The sequence below is a fragment of the Neoarius graeffei genome, chromosome 6, assembly GCF_027579695.1.
Source record: "Neoarius graeffei isolate fNeoGra1 chromosome 6, fNeoGra1.pri, whole genome shotgun sequence".
Lineage (NCBI taxonomy): Eukaryota > Metazoa > Chordata > Actinopteri > Siluriformes > Ariidae > Neoarius > Neoarius graeffei.
Window position 1 is genome coordinate 97,208,344 of NC_083574.1, and position 20,731 is coordinate 97,229,074.

Here is a 20,731-nt window from a genome sequence, read left to right on the forward strand (position 1 = left end):
GTCGTGAACTATGCGCAAACTGTTCGTGATCTCGTCGTGAACTCGTCGGGACGATGCGGGAGGATGCGTGCCAGTGCGTGGAAGTGCGCGCCATGCCACGACTGTCACGAACTGCCACGAATAGTTCACGAACATCTCACGTCGAGTTCACGAGTAGTTCATGACATGTTCACGAATTGGTGCTCGTCGCAGCGTGGCCGTGCCTTCCCACTGACACGGTCACACATTGATGGCACGAGCAGTTCACGACTAGTTTACGCACTTCACGAACAGTTTGCGCATGGCACGAGCAGTTCACGACGAGTTCACGAGCAGTTCATGACTACTGCGCGACAGTGGCGCTCGCGTCGGTCCGGGGGTATATATAGGGCTTCCCGGACACTTCTCGCCATTCGCAATTTTTTTTCTTGCTTTTTTCTTTAATGTCTTTTATTTTCTATTCCTTCATGACTTTTTTTGGGGGGGGGAGTTTCGTTTCTTTTATTTCAAAAATGGAACAACTGTGGATGCAGCTCATGAAGCTACTACCATTCTTTCTTGCCAAGGGACAGCACCAGCAGGGGACATGTAGTAATGTGACAGGTAGTCTCGCTGATCCTTTGCATCCTTCTGGGTATGATGGCCGGTTAGAGGCAGCAGCCCCTGCAGGTGTCGGTCAGTCCTCCATCCACCAGGGATCAGATCATGTGTGTCCGGATCTTCGCGGTCCACTTCTGAAATTGCATGTGGGTATCTGATGAGGATGAGGTTGTGCATGACACAGGCGTGCCCAAGTCGGCACGACACCGTCCGAATTGCGCAAACTCGTCGTGCCAATGCGGGAAGTGCGTAAACTATGCGCAAACTATGCGTGAACTCGTCGTGCCAGTTCGTGAATGTGGACGGGCACGCATTCGTGAACTCATCATGAACTATGCGTGAACTAGTCGTGAACAGTGCGGGAGCCTCCCAGTTCGTGCCCCAAAATGGCACGATTTGCCACGACAAAATCGTGGCCAAAAGTCATGCAAGTGTCAGGCTAGGGTGACCTTCCTTTGAGCAGATTGAGTTTCTGGAGCATCACATTTGTGGGGTTGATTAAATCCTCAAAATGGCCAGAAAAATGTCTTGACTATATTTTCCATTCATTTTACAACTTATGGTGGGAAATAAAAGTGTGACTTTTCATGGAAAACACAAAATTGTCTGGGTGACCCCAAACTTTTGAACGGTAGTGTAGATACTTTATTGTCCCCATTGGGAAACTATTCCTCAGTGAGTAAATATGTCGGTCTTTGGCATGACTGTACAAGCAGAGTAAAACACATAAGACACTTCAACCATTCTACACAGCTACACCAGTCATATCACAATGCTAGCATTACACTTAACCCAAGAAAAGGCTAAAAGACTAGAAAAACTGTAGATTAACCCTCTGGGGTCTGAGGGTATTTCCTGGCACTCTAATGATTTTGGCAGGCTCTGATTTTGTTGTCAATTTCCACAAATCTAAGCAGTATTTTCAAAGTCATATGACTTTTTGTATTCAGCACAAGTTCAGCTACAATAATATCTCTGTAGTCTGTATGTCATGACTGTACTTTTAAAAAATAACCGATAAATGAAGATGTTATAAAAAGCAGTTTTAGAACTGTGTTGGAATGTGTGAAAAACAAACAAACAAACAAACAAACAAACAAACAAACAAACAAAAAACATGATCTAACCCATTGTGTTGAACTGTTTTGGTCACTTGAGGTGATTCTGTTCAGGCTGAAGAATGGATCAAGCACAAAAACTTAAATCTGCTCCATTGGTTTGGACAATTAACTGGCCATCAAAAAAAATATGTCCTATTGTTTTGGGATAAAGGGTTGGCAGTGGGAGGAGTATTCAATGAGAAGAGTAAAAAATTCCATTCCATTCAATGAGAAGAGTGAAAACCCCTCCCAATGCCAACTCTTAATCCTATCAGATTAACTCGTAATCCCATCAGGTCAAGTCCCAATGGGTAAGATCATGTTCTTTTCACACATTCCAACAGTTCTAAAACTGCTTTATACAACAGCTTCATTTACCTGGTATTTGACTTTATTTTGGTATTTGACTCTATTCAGTGTGTCTTGAAATTAACTCTTGTACTATTTTACTCAGTTCAGAGCCACAACCAACTCTGTTACTCTGTTACACAATTACTCTGCAATGTTGCTCCCAGTCCAACTCCAGATTTTACTCTCTAAACTCAAAATAGAACAAAATTAACTATTTTTGAGGAAAATACTTTTTACTCTGGAAAAACTGCTCAGTCATTTTTCCTGTGTATGCACTACACTGTGCATGCATATCAACCCATCTGCTCATCAGAAATAGAAGGAATATTTACACTTACTCGAGTTGATCTTTGGCTGGATTCGAAGTAAAAAAAAAAAACAAGCACCGCATTGCAGTTCTCAAGATTGAATTGAATCGCTGTCCTGAATCATCCGAAGCGCAAAAATCCATTCACCATCTCGCAACAAGTTTTACCTCCAAATAGCCTAAACTCTGACTGACAGATTTTCTCCTGTTTACAGTGGGTGTTCCCACAGCAAAAGACAAACCAATCGAAACCAAAAAAGTGAAAGTAATTATCATGCCGTTACCATGGGAACAGTCTTTTATGAATTCATAAGTAGGTTCTCAGCACTCTGACTCTGGTGTGACTGAGTAAAGTGACAAGTTTTATGTTTCATCTAATTTCGCTAATTTAAAAACTATAATTTTATTTGGTAGTGGGCAGAGAAGAAAGCGTAAAGTATAAAGTTTCTGTCAATATGTTTATCATGCTTCTATGATGAAAAACCCATGAAGATATTTATCTCAACACATGACCTACTCATTCTAAACCTGTTGAGCTTCGTTGGCGAAGCTCTCGACCCCAGAGGGTTAAAAGACAGGTTTTGACATCAATATTCCCGTAATGAACACACAGCATCAGGCCAGACCCCAGTAACACAAAGAGGCCTTTAGAATATTGGGAAAATAGACACAATATATATATATATATATATATATATATATATATATATATATATATATATATATATATATATATATATAACATATATTCTCCTAAAAGAAGAGGGATTGTAGAGTTGTCACTATTCAGACCCACTGAATACAGACCCGGATCCTTAAGGTGCATTGGGCAGCATCTATACCCCTCAGCCTCTCGCCTATACAGCTAGGATTACAGTGGGGGGCGGGTCCTCTGGTAACCACAAGAGTTTGACTCCCTACTCGCATCTGTATTGCAGCGTGCCTTGCCAGATGGAAGTAGGCACCATTTTTATGATGGTCTTTGGTATGATCTGACCGCAAGTAGAACTTGCAACCTCCTGGTTGAGACACTGACAAGCTAACCACTAGGCCAGCTTGCAGTAAGAAAGAATAAAGCACTAAGATTTTTTTTTTAAACTACATTTCTCAGAATGCACTGCAGCCGGAAAGCACCTGACTGCTGTCTCAGAGAATACCTGCGGGGTTTTTTCCTCATAAATTTGTGACTTTTTAATCTCTGAATTACTGAGTTTTTGTTCTTTTTGGATTATCACTCCCTCCCTCAGCTCTGTACTGTATTTTTTTTAACCTTCAGTGCCCCTAAGACGCCGTCATATGGACTGCAGATGTAAATTAGCCTAAGGCTAACTCTGGTGCAATGCATCAAATGGCAACATTTATGTTTTTAATTGCACATGGTCCCTTTCAAATAAAATGAAATGAAAATGAAAATAAAAGTCTATCACAGCTGTAATAAAGCTGATGACTAACAGAATTACATCAATCCTTTAAAAAATAACAATAATACCAAGGTTCAATTCTGTGAACTTTATTTCTACCCAGTTCTGAAAAACTCCTGAAGGCTAAGAGCGTTTATCTGAACAAGTCTCTTTTATCGAAAATGCCAAAGATTGACTCTCTGAACCCCGTCTTTGTGACTGCAGTGTGACTTTACATTTAATGTCATCATTCTTAATATTCTGTGATATGTTTAAAACTGCAGGGTGTTTTATCACTCTGTCATTTCTCTGTGACAGGAAAGGATTTTTATTTCATGAGTGTTAGTGTGGGACTGAGTGAGCTTTTAGGGTCATGAATGCGTGTGTTTGTGTGTGTGTGTGTGTGTATTGTACCGAGGTTGTACCACACGTCCATCTCTCCGCTCAGCATGCGCACTTCGATGATGGTTTGTCCCAGGAAGTCGTCAGACTCCTTTTTGAAATGCTGTTTGACGCGAGATTTGATGTCGTCGTCTTCGTCCCACACTCGCACTTTTATACGATCTGTTGCATTGTGGCACTCGCTGGAATGTAGGAAAGGAAAGAAGTGTGTAAAAAAGATGTGCAGTTATGTTATGCATGGACACACACACACACACACACACACAACCAAATGCTTCTGAAGTTCATATGGTCCAGTGCATCTCTAAACAGATTGCTCTCTTGGGGCCACGATGTGAGAGTCACAGTGGAACAGAGGATAGTGAGGCATGAAACACAGTGAAATAGGTCAAGAATCTCATCGCCTTTAGCAAGAAAAAAAAATATCCAGGAAATAATCTAAAAATAGTACAAATGGGAGAATAATAATAATAATAATAATAGATTGCTCAAATATAAAAGTCAAGTGAAAATAAATATTATTGGGGGCGTTGTGGATAAGGTGCCATACCATAAATCTGGGGACCCGGGTTCGATTCCGACCCGAGATCATTTCCCGATCCCTCCCCGTCTCTCTCTCCAGCTCATTTCCTGTCTCTACACTGTCCTATCCAATAAAGGTGAAAAAAGCCCCAAAAAATCTTTAAAAAAATCAATATTTAAATGCTACCATTTAAGTATTAAATGTACTAAAGCAGTGGCTACAATTATCGACACCGTAACGATCTTTTGGCCGTTGCAAAAGTAGAAAAGACTTTCAATACATAAATTGTGCACGAATAATTACTCAAACTTCCACTGGAAAAAAAAAAAAGAGTTGATTCCCAATTACTTAGTGTATCAGATGACGTGACGCTGTTCCACAATTATTAACAACTATGTCCACAGTTATCGACACCCAGATGATTATTTATAAAAAAAAAACAAAAACGGTATATGGGATTGAGTTAACAAAACATAGTTTTTATTTAAAATTTGTTTTCCATAGTCTTATATTTAGTACAAAATATATTTAATATAAATATATGGATGTCGGTGTTTACGTAAATGAGGAAGTAATTCTAATGTTCGTAAACAAATTAACTGACCTGCGTCAAAAAATCTTTTTGTTCCACTTTCTAAGTATTTTCGTAGATCACATTTTGTTCATCATTCATTGTTTTTTGTATTAATTTCTAGTTTTGTCATTTACAAGTAAATGTCAACAGGAAATCGAGATTGTAACCACATGGAAATCCAGGTCAAAGGTTGCATGCCATTCCTCGAATCAAAATATAAAATGTCTACTGATATTGTAATATGTGGTAGATATTTACAACTGACTGCAAAAACATATTTTCTGAATGGAATAGAAAAATCTGAATATTTCCAGAGTATAATTTTTTTATATGCTAGGAATTTAATTCTGCTGTAATTCTATTTATTGCAATCGGATTCCAAATACTCTATCAACATTCCATTCTGTTATCAATCAGGAAAAAAATTATTATAAATCACAGCACTGATTTTTTTTAAAGTATTTCATCTACTTCAACAATGTTCCACAAAGATCGATCCATAACAGTTGTAAATGTCCCTTAATTCCGCAGGGTGTCGATAATGGTGGGCACCGGTGAAAGTGATCACTATTATCGACACCTCATGTGATTTCTCAAACATGTGTTTAGATACAAAATGGCGACTGTCAAATGAAAGCGTAAGAAGCAAAGTAGGTTTTGACGAGGAGATCATGAAATATCGGTGAATTTGATCAGTAAAAACATGTCCATGATCTTTCCACCATGCTCACCTGCGATGATAACGTCCAGGTTTTCTGAACAATTGTTGATCGTGCTAAAAAAAAAAATCCCATCTCAGGTAACGAGCTGTGTCATCAGACGACAAGGACAAAGGGTGAGGGCGGGTCTTCCGGTTGATTAATCAACCAATAATAACTATTGGAACTGAAACTCACTTTTGTAAAATTGCTTTTTATTGGTAAATCTGAAAAGGTGTCGATTATTATAGACTGTCGATAATTGTAGCCGCCGCTCTATTACTATTTTAAATCATTATTAAAATAAATATTGATTGTTACTGAATTTGTACATTAACTGATGAAATAATTAGACATTTATATTATAAAAATAAAATAAACATAAAAGATGATCCAAAACATACACTGAATAACAAAGGAAATGACGTAGATTATCATGTGAATAATGAAATAAATGTAATAAATAAAATGAATCTTGAGTTTTCTGTCCTTCAAAATGTAAATTTATGAAATTAAGGTTATAGATTTGATGGTAAGGGCTTTATCCTGGTCAGATGATCTGGAGTCTATCCAAGGAATGCTGGACATGTGGTGTATGGAGTTTTATTTCTGCCGCCAACTATGTTGGAGGAGGTTATGTTTTTGCCTCTGTTTGTTACATTACATTACAGGCATTCAGTACATGCGTTTATCCAGAGCCATGTATAACAAATGGTGGGGGTTAAGGTGCCTTGCTCAAGGGTACTTCAGCCATTCCTGCTGGTTCAGGGAATCAAACCAGCAACCTTTTGGTCCCAAAGCTGCTTCTCTAACCATTAGACTATGGCTTCCCCATGTTTGTTTGTTTGTTCCAAATATAACTCAAAAATTAGTGACCAGATTTGAATAAATTGTGAGGAAAGGTGATCCATGGGCCAAGGAACAATTGGTTAGATTTTGATGCAAATCTGGATATGTATGTGGATCCAGGATTCTTTTGTCTCTTCCCAATGTAACTCAAAAAGTAGTGAACGGATTTGGATGAAATTTGGTGGGCAGCTTTCGTATTATCCGAGATTCAAGTGGTTTGATTTTGATGTTGATAACGTGGCTTGGCAGAGATATGGACTCTACTGAGTGCCCTTCCAGTTCCTATGTTTAATCAAGAGCATAGGTTTTCATTTTGATTGCAATGTTTATTCATTTCATGTTATGATTTTACAGTGTTTTCCTTCAAAACCTGCCCTCTCTCTTATAAATAGCCCCACCCATGTGCACATTTGCTCTATTCCTGCTCAAAACTGTTCGTCTGCACTCAGATATTCTGTTCCTTGCTTCAGTTTGAGTTCTCGCACTCACACTGCTCACAAATTTCTGCACTCTATATGATGCAAGAGGGTTTTTCAGGAGCACAGGGATGTGTTTACGGAGAGTGACAAGTGGCGGAGGGCGGCATGGTGGTGTAGTGGTTAGCACTGTCGCCTCACAGCAAGAAGGTTCTGGGTTAGAGCCCAGTGGCTAACGAGGGCCTTTCTGTGTGGAGTTTGCATGTTCTTCCCTTGTCTGCATGGGCTTCCTCCAGGTGCTCTGGTTTACCCTAAAGACATACAGGTTAGGCTAATTGGTGGCTCTAAATTGACTGTAGGTGCGAATGGTTGCTTGTCTCTGTGTGTCAGTCCTGTGATCACCTGGCAACTTGTCCAGGGTGTACCCTGCCTCTCGCCCATAGTCAGCTGGGATAGGCTCCAGCTTGCCTGCAACCCTGTACAGGATAAGTGGCTACAGATAATGGATGGATGGACAAGTGATGGATAAGTTGCTTTCATCTTCCAAGGTATCCAGAGTGGTGGTGTGGCAGTAAAGGGTACGGAGGTCTCTCTCAGATTCTTGTGAAGTGCTCCTATCAAAATTCACCAACCAGTAGAATGCAAGCCATGACGCTGACCAAATAAATTGTTGCTGCCTCCTTGGGTACGTTAGCTTTACTTACAGACACTGGTATATATATTATGTCCAAAAGTCCAACAAGAAGACAAGTAGATAAACCAGGTTAGGCCCTGGATAGCCGAAGTGGAGGAATCCTGTTAAACAGTAAAGCAAATGCACCTTGAGGCAGTAACAACTCAGCTCAGGATTTAACCTGGAGCTCTGGAGCTGTGAGAGCTCAGAGCTACCTACTACACCACCACCATGTTTACAGTAACGCATGAGAAGTTCGTCAGTGCTCCAGGTCAGTGAGATTGGACTTCTGAGTCTTCTTCGATTGATGGTGGAACATCTTCAGTGTTACAGCACCAGTCCAGTCACACACACTCACTAGTACGAGATGGAGACGAATGAAATGTGGAGCAGCCCCGAGTCCGTCACAGCCAGTCTGATGAATCATCAGATGAAGAGAGACTTTAGAGCAATGTTTCCTGTCAAATCTGCCCTTTCCTCAGGAGCATGATGGCTAATCACTGCAGAGACAAACCTCTGCTACAATGTGTACGTTTTTATCACATGGGCACAAAGCAATGATACACCTCCCATCAAACACTTGAGTAACCACGAGGAAGGAATAAAACATTCTGTGATGTGGGCTTATAGGAAAATAATCAACGATGGGCTTCACGTTAACATCCTGAAGTTGATTATTTTCCAATAACCACATTTTAGTTTTTAAAATCACGTTTTATTTCTTGTACGCCACAGTAATTTGCTATTGCTGCCAATGATTACAATTTTATATTTTTTATCCATTTAGATATACATTTAATGTTGTATAAGAAACCTCATTCTCTCACAAGCCTCTCTTTTTTTCCTTTCTCTTGAAGTTAATAAAACAAACAAACAAAATGGTCGCAGCTTGTCACGTTACTAAGAAACCGCAAAGAAGAGTAAACTCTTCTGTCCTGAAGATGTCGGAAAACTTAAACTTACAGCTATAACTCTGACACTGGAGACTCCTTCCATAAATGTACGAGTCCCTGTGAATGAGCTGTTACCATAGAAACAGTGTAGGAAATAAGGCCAGACCGGCCGACATTGACTGGTAATTGTTACATTTGTTGGTCTGTATTTCAAAAGCATCAAACCGGATGGCCCATGAAAAATTGAAAAGATATGGGTCTAATCTACTTCTAATTTTCTTCCAAATGTTACACTGGGTGAATACATTATGTCATAACATGGCCTGTGATGAAGATCATTGGGAATGATCAGGTCAGGAACCCATCTCATCTCATTATCTCTAGCTGCTTTATCCTGTTCGACAGGGTCGCAGGCAAGCTGGAGCCTATCCCAGCTGACTACGGGCAAAAGGCGGGGTACACCCTGGACAAGTCGCCAGGTCATCACAGGGCTGACACATAGACACAGACAACCATTCACACTCATACCTACGGTCAATTTAGAGTCACCAGTTAACCTAACCTGCGTGACTTTGGACGAAACCGGAGCACCCAGAGGAAACCCACGTGGACAGAACATGCAAACACCGCACAGAAAGGCCCTCGCCAGCTACAGGGCTCGAACCCGGACCTTCTTGCTGTGAGGCGACAGCGCTAACCACTATACCACCGTGCCGCCCAGTCAGGAACCCATTCAAATACAAATCAGTCGTCATAAATGGAGATGGATTGGCCACACCTTGAGGAAACATCCAGACACTGTTACAAGGCAAGCTTTAAAATGGAATCCCCAGGGCAAGCGGAAAAGAGGACACCCCAAAAACACCTGGAGGCATGATGTTGTGGCTGTGATGAAGAGCTGGGGCCACATCTGGAACACTCTTGAGAGGCTAGCCTAAGACAGGACGAGATGGAAGAGGCAGACTGTCGATGGCCTATGCTCCAGGAGGAGCTAAGGGCCTAAGAGAAGAGCATGTATTTAGATAAATATATTCGCGAGAGTCAGCACCTCCAAGTCTGAGGTCATGGTTCTCTGCTGGAAAACGGTGAAGTGCTCTCTACGGGTTGGGAGTGAGTTGCTGCCCCAAGTGAAGAAGTTCAAGTATCTCAGGGTCTTGTTCATGAGTGACGGTAAAATGGAGCGTGAGATGGACAGGTGGATCAGGGTGGCGTCAGCAGTAATGCGGGTATTGTACCAGAAGAGGGAGCTGAACTAGAAGGCAAAGTTTTTGATTTACCAGTCAATCTATGTTCCAACCCTCACCTATGGTGATGAGCTTTGGGTGGTGACCAAAAGGATGAGATTGCAGATACAAGCAGCTGAAATGAGCTTTCTCCGTAGGGTGGCTGGGCTCACTCTGAGAGCTAGGGTGAGGAGCTCAGACATCCAGAGGGATCTCGGAGTAGAGCCGCTGCTCCTTCATGTCGAAAGGTGGTTCAGGCATCTGATTAGGATGCCTCCTGGGCACCTTCCTTTGGAGGTTTTCTGGGCACATCCAACTGGGAGGAGTCCTCGGGGTAGACTCAGAACACACTGGAGAGGTTATATATCTCATCTGGCCTGGGAGCACCTTGGGATCCCTCAGGAGGAGCTGGAAAGCATTGCTGGAGAGAGGGATGCCTGGAATACTCTGCTTAACCTGCTGCCACCACAACCTGACTTCAGATAAGCGGAAGAAAGTGGATCTTCACGAGTTTTTATCATACAAGCATGATATTGACAGAGACTTTATCCTTTACACTTTCCTATGTGCCCACTGCTAAATAATATTATAGTTTTTAAATTACCTACAGTCACACCAGAGTCGGAGGGCTGAGCGCCCACTTACAAATTCATAAAAGACTGTTCCCTTCGTAATGGCATGATCCATCACTTTCACGCTTTCGGTTTCGATTGGTTTCTCTTTCACGGTGTTTTCTTCGATTAAGCTCTAGTCCAGCAGATTTGAGTCTGAATGTCAAATTATATGACCAGGTCTAGTCATCTCATCTCATCTCATTATCTCTAGCCGCCTTATCCTTCTACAGGGTCACAGGCAAGCTGGAGCCTATCCCAACTGACTACGGGCGAAAGGCGGGGTACACCCTGGACAAGTCGCCAGGTCATCACAGGGCTGACACATAGACACAGACAACCATTCATACTCACATTCACACCTACGGTCAATTTGGAGTCACCAGTTAACCTAACCTGCATGTCTTTGGACTGTGGGGGAAACCGGAGCACCCAGAGGAAACCCACGCGGACACGGGGAGAACATGCAAACTCCACACAGAAAGGCCCTCGCCGGCCACGGGGCTCGAACCCGGACCTTCCTGCTGTGAGGCAACAGCGCTAACCACTACACCACCGTGCCGCCCACCATGTCTAGTTTTGAGTCATTTTAAAACTCATTTTGTTACAAAGTTACTTGGAATCTCAAACTCAAAATTTTAACTCTATAATGAAAGAATAGTTGTACTGTCAATTATTACATTTCTGATAGTAGTAATGACAGGCCAGTTTTTAAAGCAGTTGTCATAGTGTTGTGTAATGTATCAAATTAAAGAGTGTGACGATCTGAATTTGAAACTTGTTTAATTTCTAAATATGTCTAAAAATGACAAAGTTATGAACATTTGAAAATCCAGTGTTTTATTACATTTTCATTTCCATCCAGTCACAAACCAGCAATCATTTTCCACTGGATTGATTTTCCATTCATGAGAAAGAAAAATGCTTCTAAGGCATTTGACAGAGTCAATCATTTTAAATTGTTTTTAAAGCTCAGACAGAGGGGTGTCCCCAACAGTATAATTAGGATTCTATCATACTAGTATGCTAACCAGACCATGCAGGTCAAATGGGGGGAGGTATTCTCTACACCGTTTGGCGTGGGTAATGGGGTTCGACAGGGTGGGTTACTCTCACCTGCTCTATTCAATATTTATATGAATGACCTGTCTGAACAACTGAGGGCCTGTAGGACAGGATGTACGGTATGGTTGGCAATACACTGGTAAACCATCTTATGTATGCTGATGATTTAGCCATCTTCTCTCCCAGCAGCACTGGGTTTCAAGAAATGCTAAATTTATGTTCTAATTATGGGTTGATTTTTGCTGTTAAATACAACTGCAAAAAAAGTGTTGTCCTAATATGTAAAAGCGAAGGGGATAAGGATCTCACTTTTCCTTCCTTTTATTTGGCAGGGCAGGCTTTACCTGTAAGTAACAAAACAAGATATTTGGGACATATAATTACTGATCAAACGTGTGATGATGATGACATCTATAGGCAACGCCGCATGTTATATGCACAAGCTAACATGCTGGTAAGGAGGTTCTACTGGTGCACTGATAGTGTCAAAATTAGCCTGTTCAAGGAATATTGCATCCCTCTGTATGAACCCTTTTCACGTGATGTCACGACAAATGCGGCCGCCATTTTGGACATGTACTACCAGTAGTTTACCACAGCCAACATTGAGGAACGGCAGCAAAGAAAGTGTTTATTTTCAGCAAGACTTCCATCATGCCACTATATTGTTGTGCACCTGGATGTAGTAACCATCAACAAACAAGGCAAGGGTTATCATTTTATCGGATCCCGGTAGATGCTGACCAACGGAGAAGATGGATAGCGGCATGCCAACGCTTGTGTAGTGACCACTTTGTTGGAGGTAAGACGAATAAAATTAGCCAGAAAAGGCATTACATTGCTGTTAACATTCCATTCTAGTTTACTGTAATTATGATCTGGCAGCTATTTACACCGGATCCAGTGTAAATGGCTGCCAGAGCCAACGTCCGAGGTTCCGGAGCACGCTAGCTCGCGGCCAGCCGGAGCGCGCTCCGGCAAGCTCGGACGTTGGCTCTGGCAGCTATTTACACTGGATCCGGTGTAAATAGCTGCCAGATCATAATTACAGTAAACTAGTAAATACAGTTTTCTGCATCTCGCTCCTTTTTCTTTTATGTTTGTCGCCTTCCTCGCAGCCGCTGTGTCCGGGGATCAGGTCGTCGAGGCCCCTGCCTTCGACTGCCACCCAATCCACATTGCACCAGTCCCCTACTGCTACCTCTGTGGGTGGTGAACCCACAGGAGGTCGGGCCCACGTCACCTCTTTGGGCTGAGCCCGGCCGGGCCCCATGGGCAAGACCCCGGGGAAGACCCAGGACACGCTGGAGGGACTATGTCTCTCGGCTGGCCTGGGAACGCCTCGGTGTTCTTTCCGAGGAGCTGGCCAAGGTGTCTGGGGAAAGGGAAGTTTGGGCTTCCCTGCTTAGACTGCTGCCTCCGCGACCCGGTCCCGGATAAAGCGGAAGAAGACGAGACGAGACGAGATGAGGCCTTCCTCGCATTCAAACCGATTCGAGCCGAAGTCCACTACATGTCCAAAATGGCGGTCGCGTTTACGAAGGTCACGTGACTGAAAAGGGTCTATACTGCCCCCTTATGGGCAAAGTATAAAAAGGGTAGTCTTCAGAAACTTCAAGTTGCTTATAATGATGGGTTGAGCATTCTGCTTAAGAAGCCCAGGTGGAGCAGTGCAAGTGAACTGTTTTGTGGTGTAGGGGTCAACATATTTTATGCATTGTTGAGAAATTTAATGTATAAATTTATCTGCAGATTGGATGGTTCATGTAACCAAATTATTATGCTGCTATCAAACCCTGCTCTTAGTGCTGTGCGATACCAGTCATTCATGTGGAAACACTGGTACAAGTGTCTTTTATAAGTGTGTTTTTGTTTATCTATGTAATGTGTTATTCTTTTTTTTATTATTATCTTTCTTTTTATTATATTGGTATGTGTGCATGTGTGTCTTCTTGAAATTGGACCTTGAGTCTGGAATAAAAGTTGATGATGATGATGATGATGATGATGAAAAGAAGTCAATCAGAAATTAATAAACCAAAAAGCCAAAAATAAAAAGAGATTTAGAGTTTTGAGTATCAGGGTAAGAATTACAGATAAAGGCTTCTTCTTGTAAATCACAATTCTGCTCCTCGAAGGCTTAAAAGTAACACATGACTGAAATTGGTTCATCCTTTGTGTTCAAACATAAAAGCCAGAATTTATCAGGTTTGTTCACTGTAAATTGTGGACACCGAGCGAGACTAATGACGGTGGTGCTTGAATGTGCTGTGAATAAAAGGATCAAACTTTTGTTCATTCTCTTCAAAATAGTATCACTGATATTTATACACCTTCTCATTTTTTCTCCATGAAAAAATCTTCAGAAAATCATTGATTTTTTTTTTTAGGAAGGATACAAAATTTTCCTCAGGGATCTGATCTTTCGCAGGAACTAGACAGCAAAGTGTTCGGCTGATTTTTATTGGAAAATCAAGTCAACATGAGAGACTCAACCACTAGGTAGGAATCATGAGTTTCAAGCTGGTTGAACCAACAGTGAGCGAGATGGAAGGAAGCATCAGCAGAACACATGCACTGATGACAAATATCATTAAAAAACCCCAAGATGGCGGCGCCTGTGAGTTTGGTGTATTGCTTTACACAATGTTAAAAAATGCTTAAAGTAAAAGCTCATCACAATGCCGCACGGAATTAACAGTATATTCTGTAAATGTTATTTATTCTTCAGTCGACACTAGTTTTAAGTAGGTTAAACACTTTTAAATGACTTTAAAAGCCATACAAAAGTATGGGAGGTTCATCAATGCAGTGGCATGCTGTCAAGCCGACTTATACACTTCTTATAAACATATAGTGGTGCTTGAAAGTTTGTGAACCCTTTAGAATTTTCTATATTTCTGCATAAATATGACCTAAAACATCATAGGATTTTCACACAAGTCCTAAAAGTAGATAAAGAGAACCCAGCTAAACAAATGAGACAAAAATATTATACTTGGTCATTTATTTATTGAGGAAAATGAGCCAATATTACATATCTGTGAGTGGCAAAAGTATGTGAACCTTTGCTTTCAGTATCTGGTGTGACCCCCTTGTGCAGCAATAACTCCAACTAAATGTTTGCGGTAACTGTTGATCAGTCCTGCACACCGGCTTGGAGGAATTTTAGCCCGTTCCTCCATACAGAACAGCTTCAACTCTGGGATGTTGGTGGATTTCCTCACATGAACTGCTCGCTTCAGGTCTGTCCACAACATTTCCATTGGATTAAGGTCAGGACTTTGACTTGGCCATTCCAAAACATTAACGTTATTCTTCTTTAACCATTCTTTGGTAGAACGACTTGTGTGCTTAGGGTCATTGTCTTGCTGCATGACCCACCTTCTCTTGAGATTCAGTTCATGGACAGATGTCCTGACATTTTCCTTTAAAATTCACTGGCATAATTCGGAATTCATTGTTCCATCAATGATAGCAAGCCGTCCTGGCCCAGATGCAGCAAAACAGGCCCAAACCATGATACTACCACCACCATGTTTCACAGATGGGATAAGGTTCTTATGCTGGAATGCAGTGTTTTCCTCTCTCCAAACATAACACTTCTCATTTAAACCAAAAAGTTCTATTTTGGTCTCATCCGTCCACAAAATATTTTTCCAATAGCCTTCTGGCTTGTCCCCATGATCTTTAGCAAATTGCAGATGAGCAGCAATGTTCTTTTTGGAGAGCAGTGGCTTTCTCCTTGCAACCCTGCCATGCACACCATTGTTGTTCAGTGTTCTCCTGATGGTGGACTCATGAACATTAATATTAACCAATGTGAGAGAGGCCTTCAGTTGCTTAGAAGTTACCCTGGGGTCCTTTGTGACCTCGCTGACTATTACACGCCTTGCTCTTGGAGTGATCTTTGTTGGTCGACCACTCCTGAGGAGGGTAACAATGGTCTTGAATTTCCTCCATTTGTACACAATCTGTCTGACTGTGGATTGGTGGAGTCCAAACTCTTTAGAGATGGTTTTGTAACCTTTTCCAGCCTGATGAGCATCAACAACGCTTTTTCTGAGGTCCTCAGAAATCTCCTTTGTTCGTGCCATGATACACTTCCATAAACATGTGTTGTGAAGATCAGACTTTGATAGATCCCTGTTCTTTAAATAAAACAGGGTGCCCACTCACACCTGATTCTCATCCCATTGATTGAAAACACCTGAATCTAATTTCACCTTCAAATGAACTGCTAATCCTAGAGGGTCAGATACTTTTGCCACTCACAGATATGTAATATTGGATCATTTTCCTCAATAAATAAATGACCAAGTATAATATTTTTGTCTCATTTGTTTAACTGGGTTCTCTTTATCTACTTTTAGGACTTGTGTGAAAATCTGATGATGTTTTAGGTCATATTTATGCAGAAATATAGAAAGGGTTCATAAACTTTCAAGCACCATTGTAATATAAAAATAGTCATTGTTGACAGAATGTTTCATGAGTGTTATTATAAGACCGATATACTGTATGAGTCCCAGTAAGTTGTAACCAACTGGAACATCCTTGCCCCCCCCATACTTTTTTCTAGACATGGAACTGACCTGTGTGTGACTGTTTTCTTGGGTAGAACTTTAAGAATGTTTTTTTTCTTGAACCTTCTGACCTTTTCTTGTAAATTAGATTCAATTTGTAATGTAATTAACAACTAATGTCGAGTGTAATTTGGCCTTTGAAGATCACAAAAACGTGCCTCCAAATATCTGAGAAGCTATCTCTAGGCATCTAAAGCCCTTCAGATTCTGGGAACCACCTGAGGGATTGTTCCACGCCTTTGGCCCATCATTCCGACAGGCTGAAATTGGGACAGACAGACAACTGTCCTGTGAGAGTCTGCTTAAAATTCTTTATTTCCAACACTGTAGAAACGATAATGCATCAAAACGAGAGCATGAGTATGAAGTTGTGCTTTGTAGCTGAACTAATGATGTGAAGCTGCCGGTCAGGTTGGCAGTGGATCTGGGATCTATCCCCGGAATACTGGCTAGAAGGTGGGAATACTGGATACAGCCTGGATGAGACAACAGACAACAATTTTTTTGTTTGTTTGTTTTATTATTATCATCGAAATAAAATCAAAAATTGAACTGATTTGAATGTAAAGGTCTCCCGTAGGTCAGAAAATGGCAACTTGCTCACACTGAAATGCAGAAAAAGCAGCATTTCATCTGTTTTATGAGTTTCCAGGTTGTTTTATGAAATACGCTGCCATAATAAAAGATTACGACTTTGGGAAAACCTCAGGCACAAACAGAGCACAAGTAATATTTCAGAAAGTTACTCATGAACTCAGACTTTTCCACTACACTGAGTGAAGTATGAAGACAGATGGTTTCTTTTACAGAAAGAAATAAATATACATCGTGTCGAAAAAAAGAGATGTGATCAGAAATCCTTCGAAAGAGGGGAAAAAAGAGGCTGAGAATGAAAAAAACCAAAACGGTTTTTAGTCGTCTCTCACCAGCCATGACATTTCAGCACCAATAACTGTGAGAATGAGAGATAGAGCTGGAAACAGATGGAGAGAGAGAAACAGATTGAGAGAGAAGGAAACACAGAGAGGAAAGCCTCGCTGATGAACAATTATTTTCCCCCTCTAGCCAAAACACAGCGCCGTTATTCAACCGCTCACGAGTGGAAAAGCGTCTGCTGAAGATGAAGACTGAACAAGGAAACCTTTATATTTCTGTTTCATTCGGATTGAAGTTCGACGTACGTTTCAATATTTACACGAGGAAAGCTGTGTGTTCGTGTGTGAGTCACGTTGCACACACATGATTTTTAAGTCTATTTCAGTCAACAGTTAAGTTGATCAGATTATAGTGAAAAACTGTTTTAACATAAAGACTTGCATTTAAAGCTAGACCGCCTTTCAGATTTTTCGAGTGTAGGTCATAAAATGATTTTCCCGACACCCAATTGTTTCTGTTTAGTGACTGAAAGCTACTGAATTCAAATCACAGACGTCCAATTTTATTAGTTTTTTTTTAACAGAACAATTAATGAATTTCTCTCCACGTGGCCCTAAATTGTCCACTATTTTTTCCTGCTTCACCATGACCCGATACAAGATACTACATCATGCATCACGTGGTGGGCTTTCGCCGTTCACGCAAGGCATTGTGGGATACAAATTTGAAACAGGAGAGAAAAATGAAGGATGTGAGTGTGCAAACGAAACATGAAAGACCGACTACAGTAATGGAAAGAAAGTGAGAAGAAAAAAAGACATTATGTTCTGTACGAAGGAAAGGAAACGCAGGACCAAACTAATAAATATCAGCGCTCAGCGAGCACCTCGGTGTGATCAGCTGTTCGTTTAGCGACAGAATGATGGAACTGTCAGTGCACGCTCAAGGGTAAACCTGTAGATGGCAGTAATGCAACACTGTGGATGCCAGCTGCCGTAAAACCCAAAAGAAGAAGGTAAACCTGCGCATGCGCACACAGACTTCCTCTGTCTGCTTGACTGCACGAAGCGAGCGATTTCATGCACATTATTTGCTTTAATCCGCTCAAATTAAATAACTTCCCAGCCACAGAACGGCCTGATATTTTGTGAGATATTATAGAAATAAACAGATATCACAATGACCACATTTCAGACGGAACTAAATTTCACCGATTTTATGAAATCGAAAAGCTGTCTCGCTTTAAAGTGCATATCACGGGTAAATTCAGGAGCGAGATCAATGTAATTCTCCTGTTTTATATTAAACTTTGGTCAAATATCTGTCACATTTTGCATTTTGTGCAATTTTTTTTTTACCTTGCGCAATACCAGAAAAATTCAGTTGAAATCAAGCCATTTGAGGCGAATTGGTCCGCCTCTGAAAAAACTTGGCATTTGGATTTCCCGGCAAACACTGATTTTCGTGACGTCGTGTGCGGGATGACTCCTTCTGAATCCTACGTCAGCGCTGGTTTGTTTATGAGAAAACGACCTGGTGGTTTTCTACAAATTTCTTCAATGTTTTCGTGTAATTATTAAAATGGTTAACAGATGTATCGTAGGAGGGTGTAGCAACACCGATCTTGATGGGATTAGTACTCATCGTTTCCCAAAAGACCGGACAATGAGAGAGAAACCGTGCAAAGCTCTCGCAGCCTACTGGCGCTTCCGCAGGTGACGTCACAAATCTGGCTCCAGACTCCCTTGGGATTTTTCCAGACGTGTTTTATTTTATTTTTTTCTGCTGTAGACAGATGGCCTTGTGCAAAATTACCCTTCTGGATGAGCGTGTAAAGGGACATACTTTCATATAAAAAAAAAAAAAAAACGAGATTGGTCCAGAATATGCCCTTTAATCTCTGAGAAAAACAGGGACAGAAAATGTGGACTGATAAAAGGAGAAAAGAGAAAGCTTATTTTATTTTTCGCCATCCAAAGTCATACTCCAAGTTAAAAGCAAGACATTTAAAAATGAAATAAAAAAAAAAAAAAGAATACTATGATTGTGGCGTATGGATGAATGAAAAAAAATGTTGAGTATTGAAATGAATCTATTACAAATAATAGTCGTATTGATGATATATAGAGGATATTACACAGTCGTGAAAAGATATGAAGTTAATCTTCGAGTTGTGAATGGATATATTTATGAGTGACTGAAGTGAACGAGTGAAAATATTTTCAACACAAGAAAATAAACTTTATTTTTTTTCGTGGTCTGGTTTCCATCAAATCCTGCGATCTGATTGGCTGGCGAGTGGGTCCGTATCCTTCGGTACGGACCCCAGTTATGGACCCCAGTTATGGATCTCTGATGACTCACTTGTTCACAACAACAAACATGGTAGCATTTTTTGTCAACTTTTATTTTCTCTTTTCTCAGTATAATAGCATTAATTTTACAGCATGGATAGCGATAACGACAGTGTTCACAGCAAAAGCGAGTTTTACTACCCTGAGGAAGAAGAAATAAAAGAAAACATTTCAGGAGAAAGCTAAAAACCTCTAACTGTTGCTAACACCGAGCAAAAACATGGCTGAATCCTGAATGACTCAATTTTGTATAAATAGGGGACTACATAGGCGGCAAAATGTAGTTTTTTTTTTCCTGCCATGGAAGTGCACTTGTATACCGAGGAGGAAGCAATTTGCATTACAGCCGTGAATGAGGATTCAAAATGGCGGCTCGCCTTGGTTTCATTTTCCATTTCGGGCGCTCTCGTTTTCTGTTAGAACTTGGTAAAGAAAAAATATATATTATTTACCAGCTTAAGGTCAGTCCATATGGTGAAATACCATAACCTCGGCCTTGAATACTGACCTCAGCCCAGAGGGCCTTGCTCAGTACTTTCAGGACCTCAGTCACGGTATTTCACCATACAGACCTCTCAGCTAGTAAATAACATACTAGTGCATCTCAAAAAATTAGAATATTGTGAAAAAGTTCAATATTTTCCATCAGTTATTTAAGAAAGTGAAAATGTTATATATTATAGACTCATTACACATAGAAAAATGCTTGAAACATTTTAGTTTATTTTAATTTTAATCAGTATGGCATACAGTACAAAAACAAACCCATCTCAAAATATTAGAATATTTCATTTCAAGTTTGAGTAAAACAGTATGAACACAGTGTATCTCTCGGTCTAGTTCAGTACACACAACCACAATCATGGGGAAGACTGCTGACTTGACTGTTGAAGATGATCACTGATGCCCTCCACAAGGAGGGTAAGCCACAAAAGGTCAATGCTGAAAAGGGTGGCTGGAAAAGGTGCACAAGCAACAGGGATGGCCGCAGTCTTGAGAGGATTGTCAAGAAAAGTTGATTCAAGAACTTGGGAGAGCTTCACAAGGAGTGGCCTGAGGCTGGTGTCAGTGTATCAAGACCCATCACGAACAGACATCTTCAAGAAAGGGAATACAACTTTCGCATTCCTAATATCAAGCTACTCCTGAGCCAGAGACAATGTCAGAAGTATCTTATCTGGGCTAAGGAGAGAAAGAAATGGACTGTTGCTCAGTGGTCCAAAGTCCTTTTCAGATGAAAGTACATTTTGC

General features: G+C 40.9%; 1 protein-coding gene across 1 annotated transcript in view; it reads right to left on the reverse strand.

Moving 5' to 3' along the window:
* LOC132888443 (protein unc-13 homolog C-like) overlaps positions 1 to 20,731 on the reverse strand; it is a 567,940-nt gene that overhangs the window by 406,458 nt on the left and 140,751 nt on the right. The window contains exon 11 of the mRNA XM_060924493.1: positions 4,152 to 4,321. Coding sequence (XP_060780476.1) covers positions 4,152 to 4,321 — 170 coding nt within the window. The remainder of the gene's footprint in view (positions 1 to 4,151; positions 4,322 to 20,731) is intronic.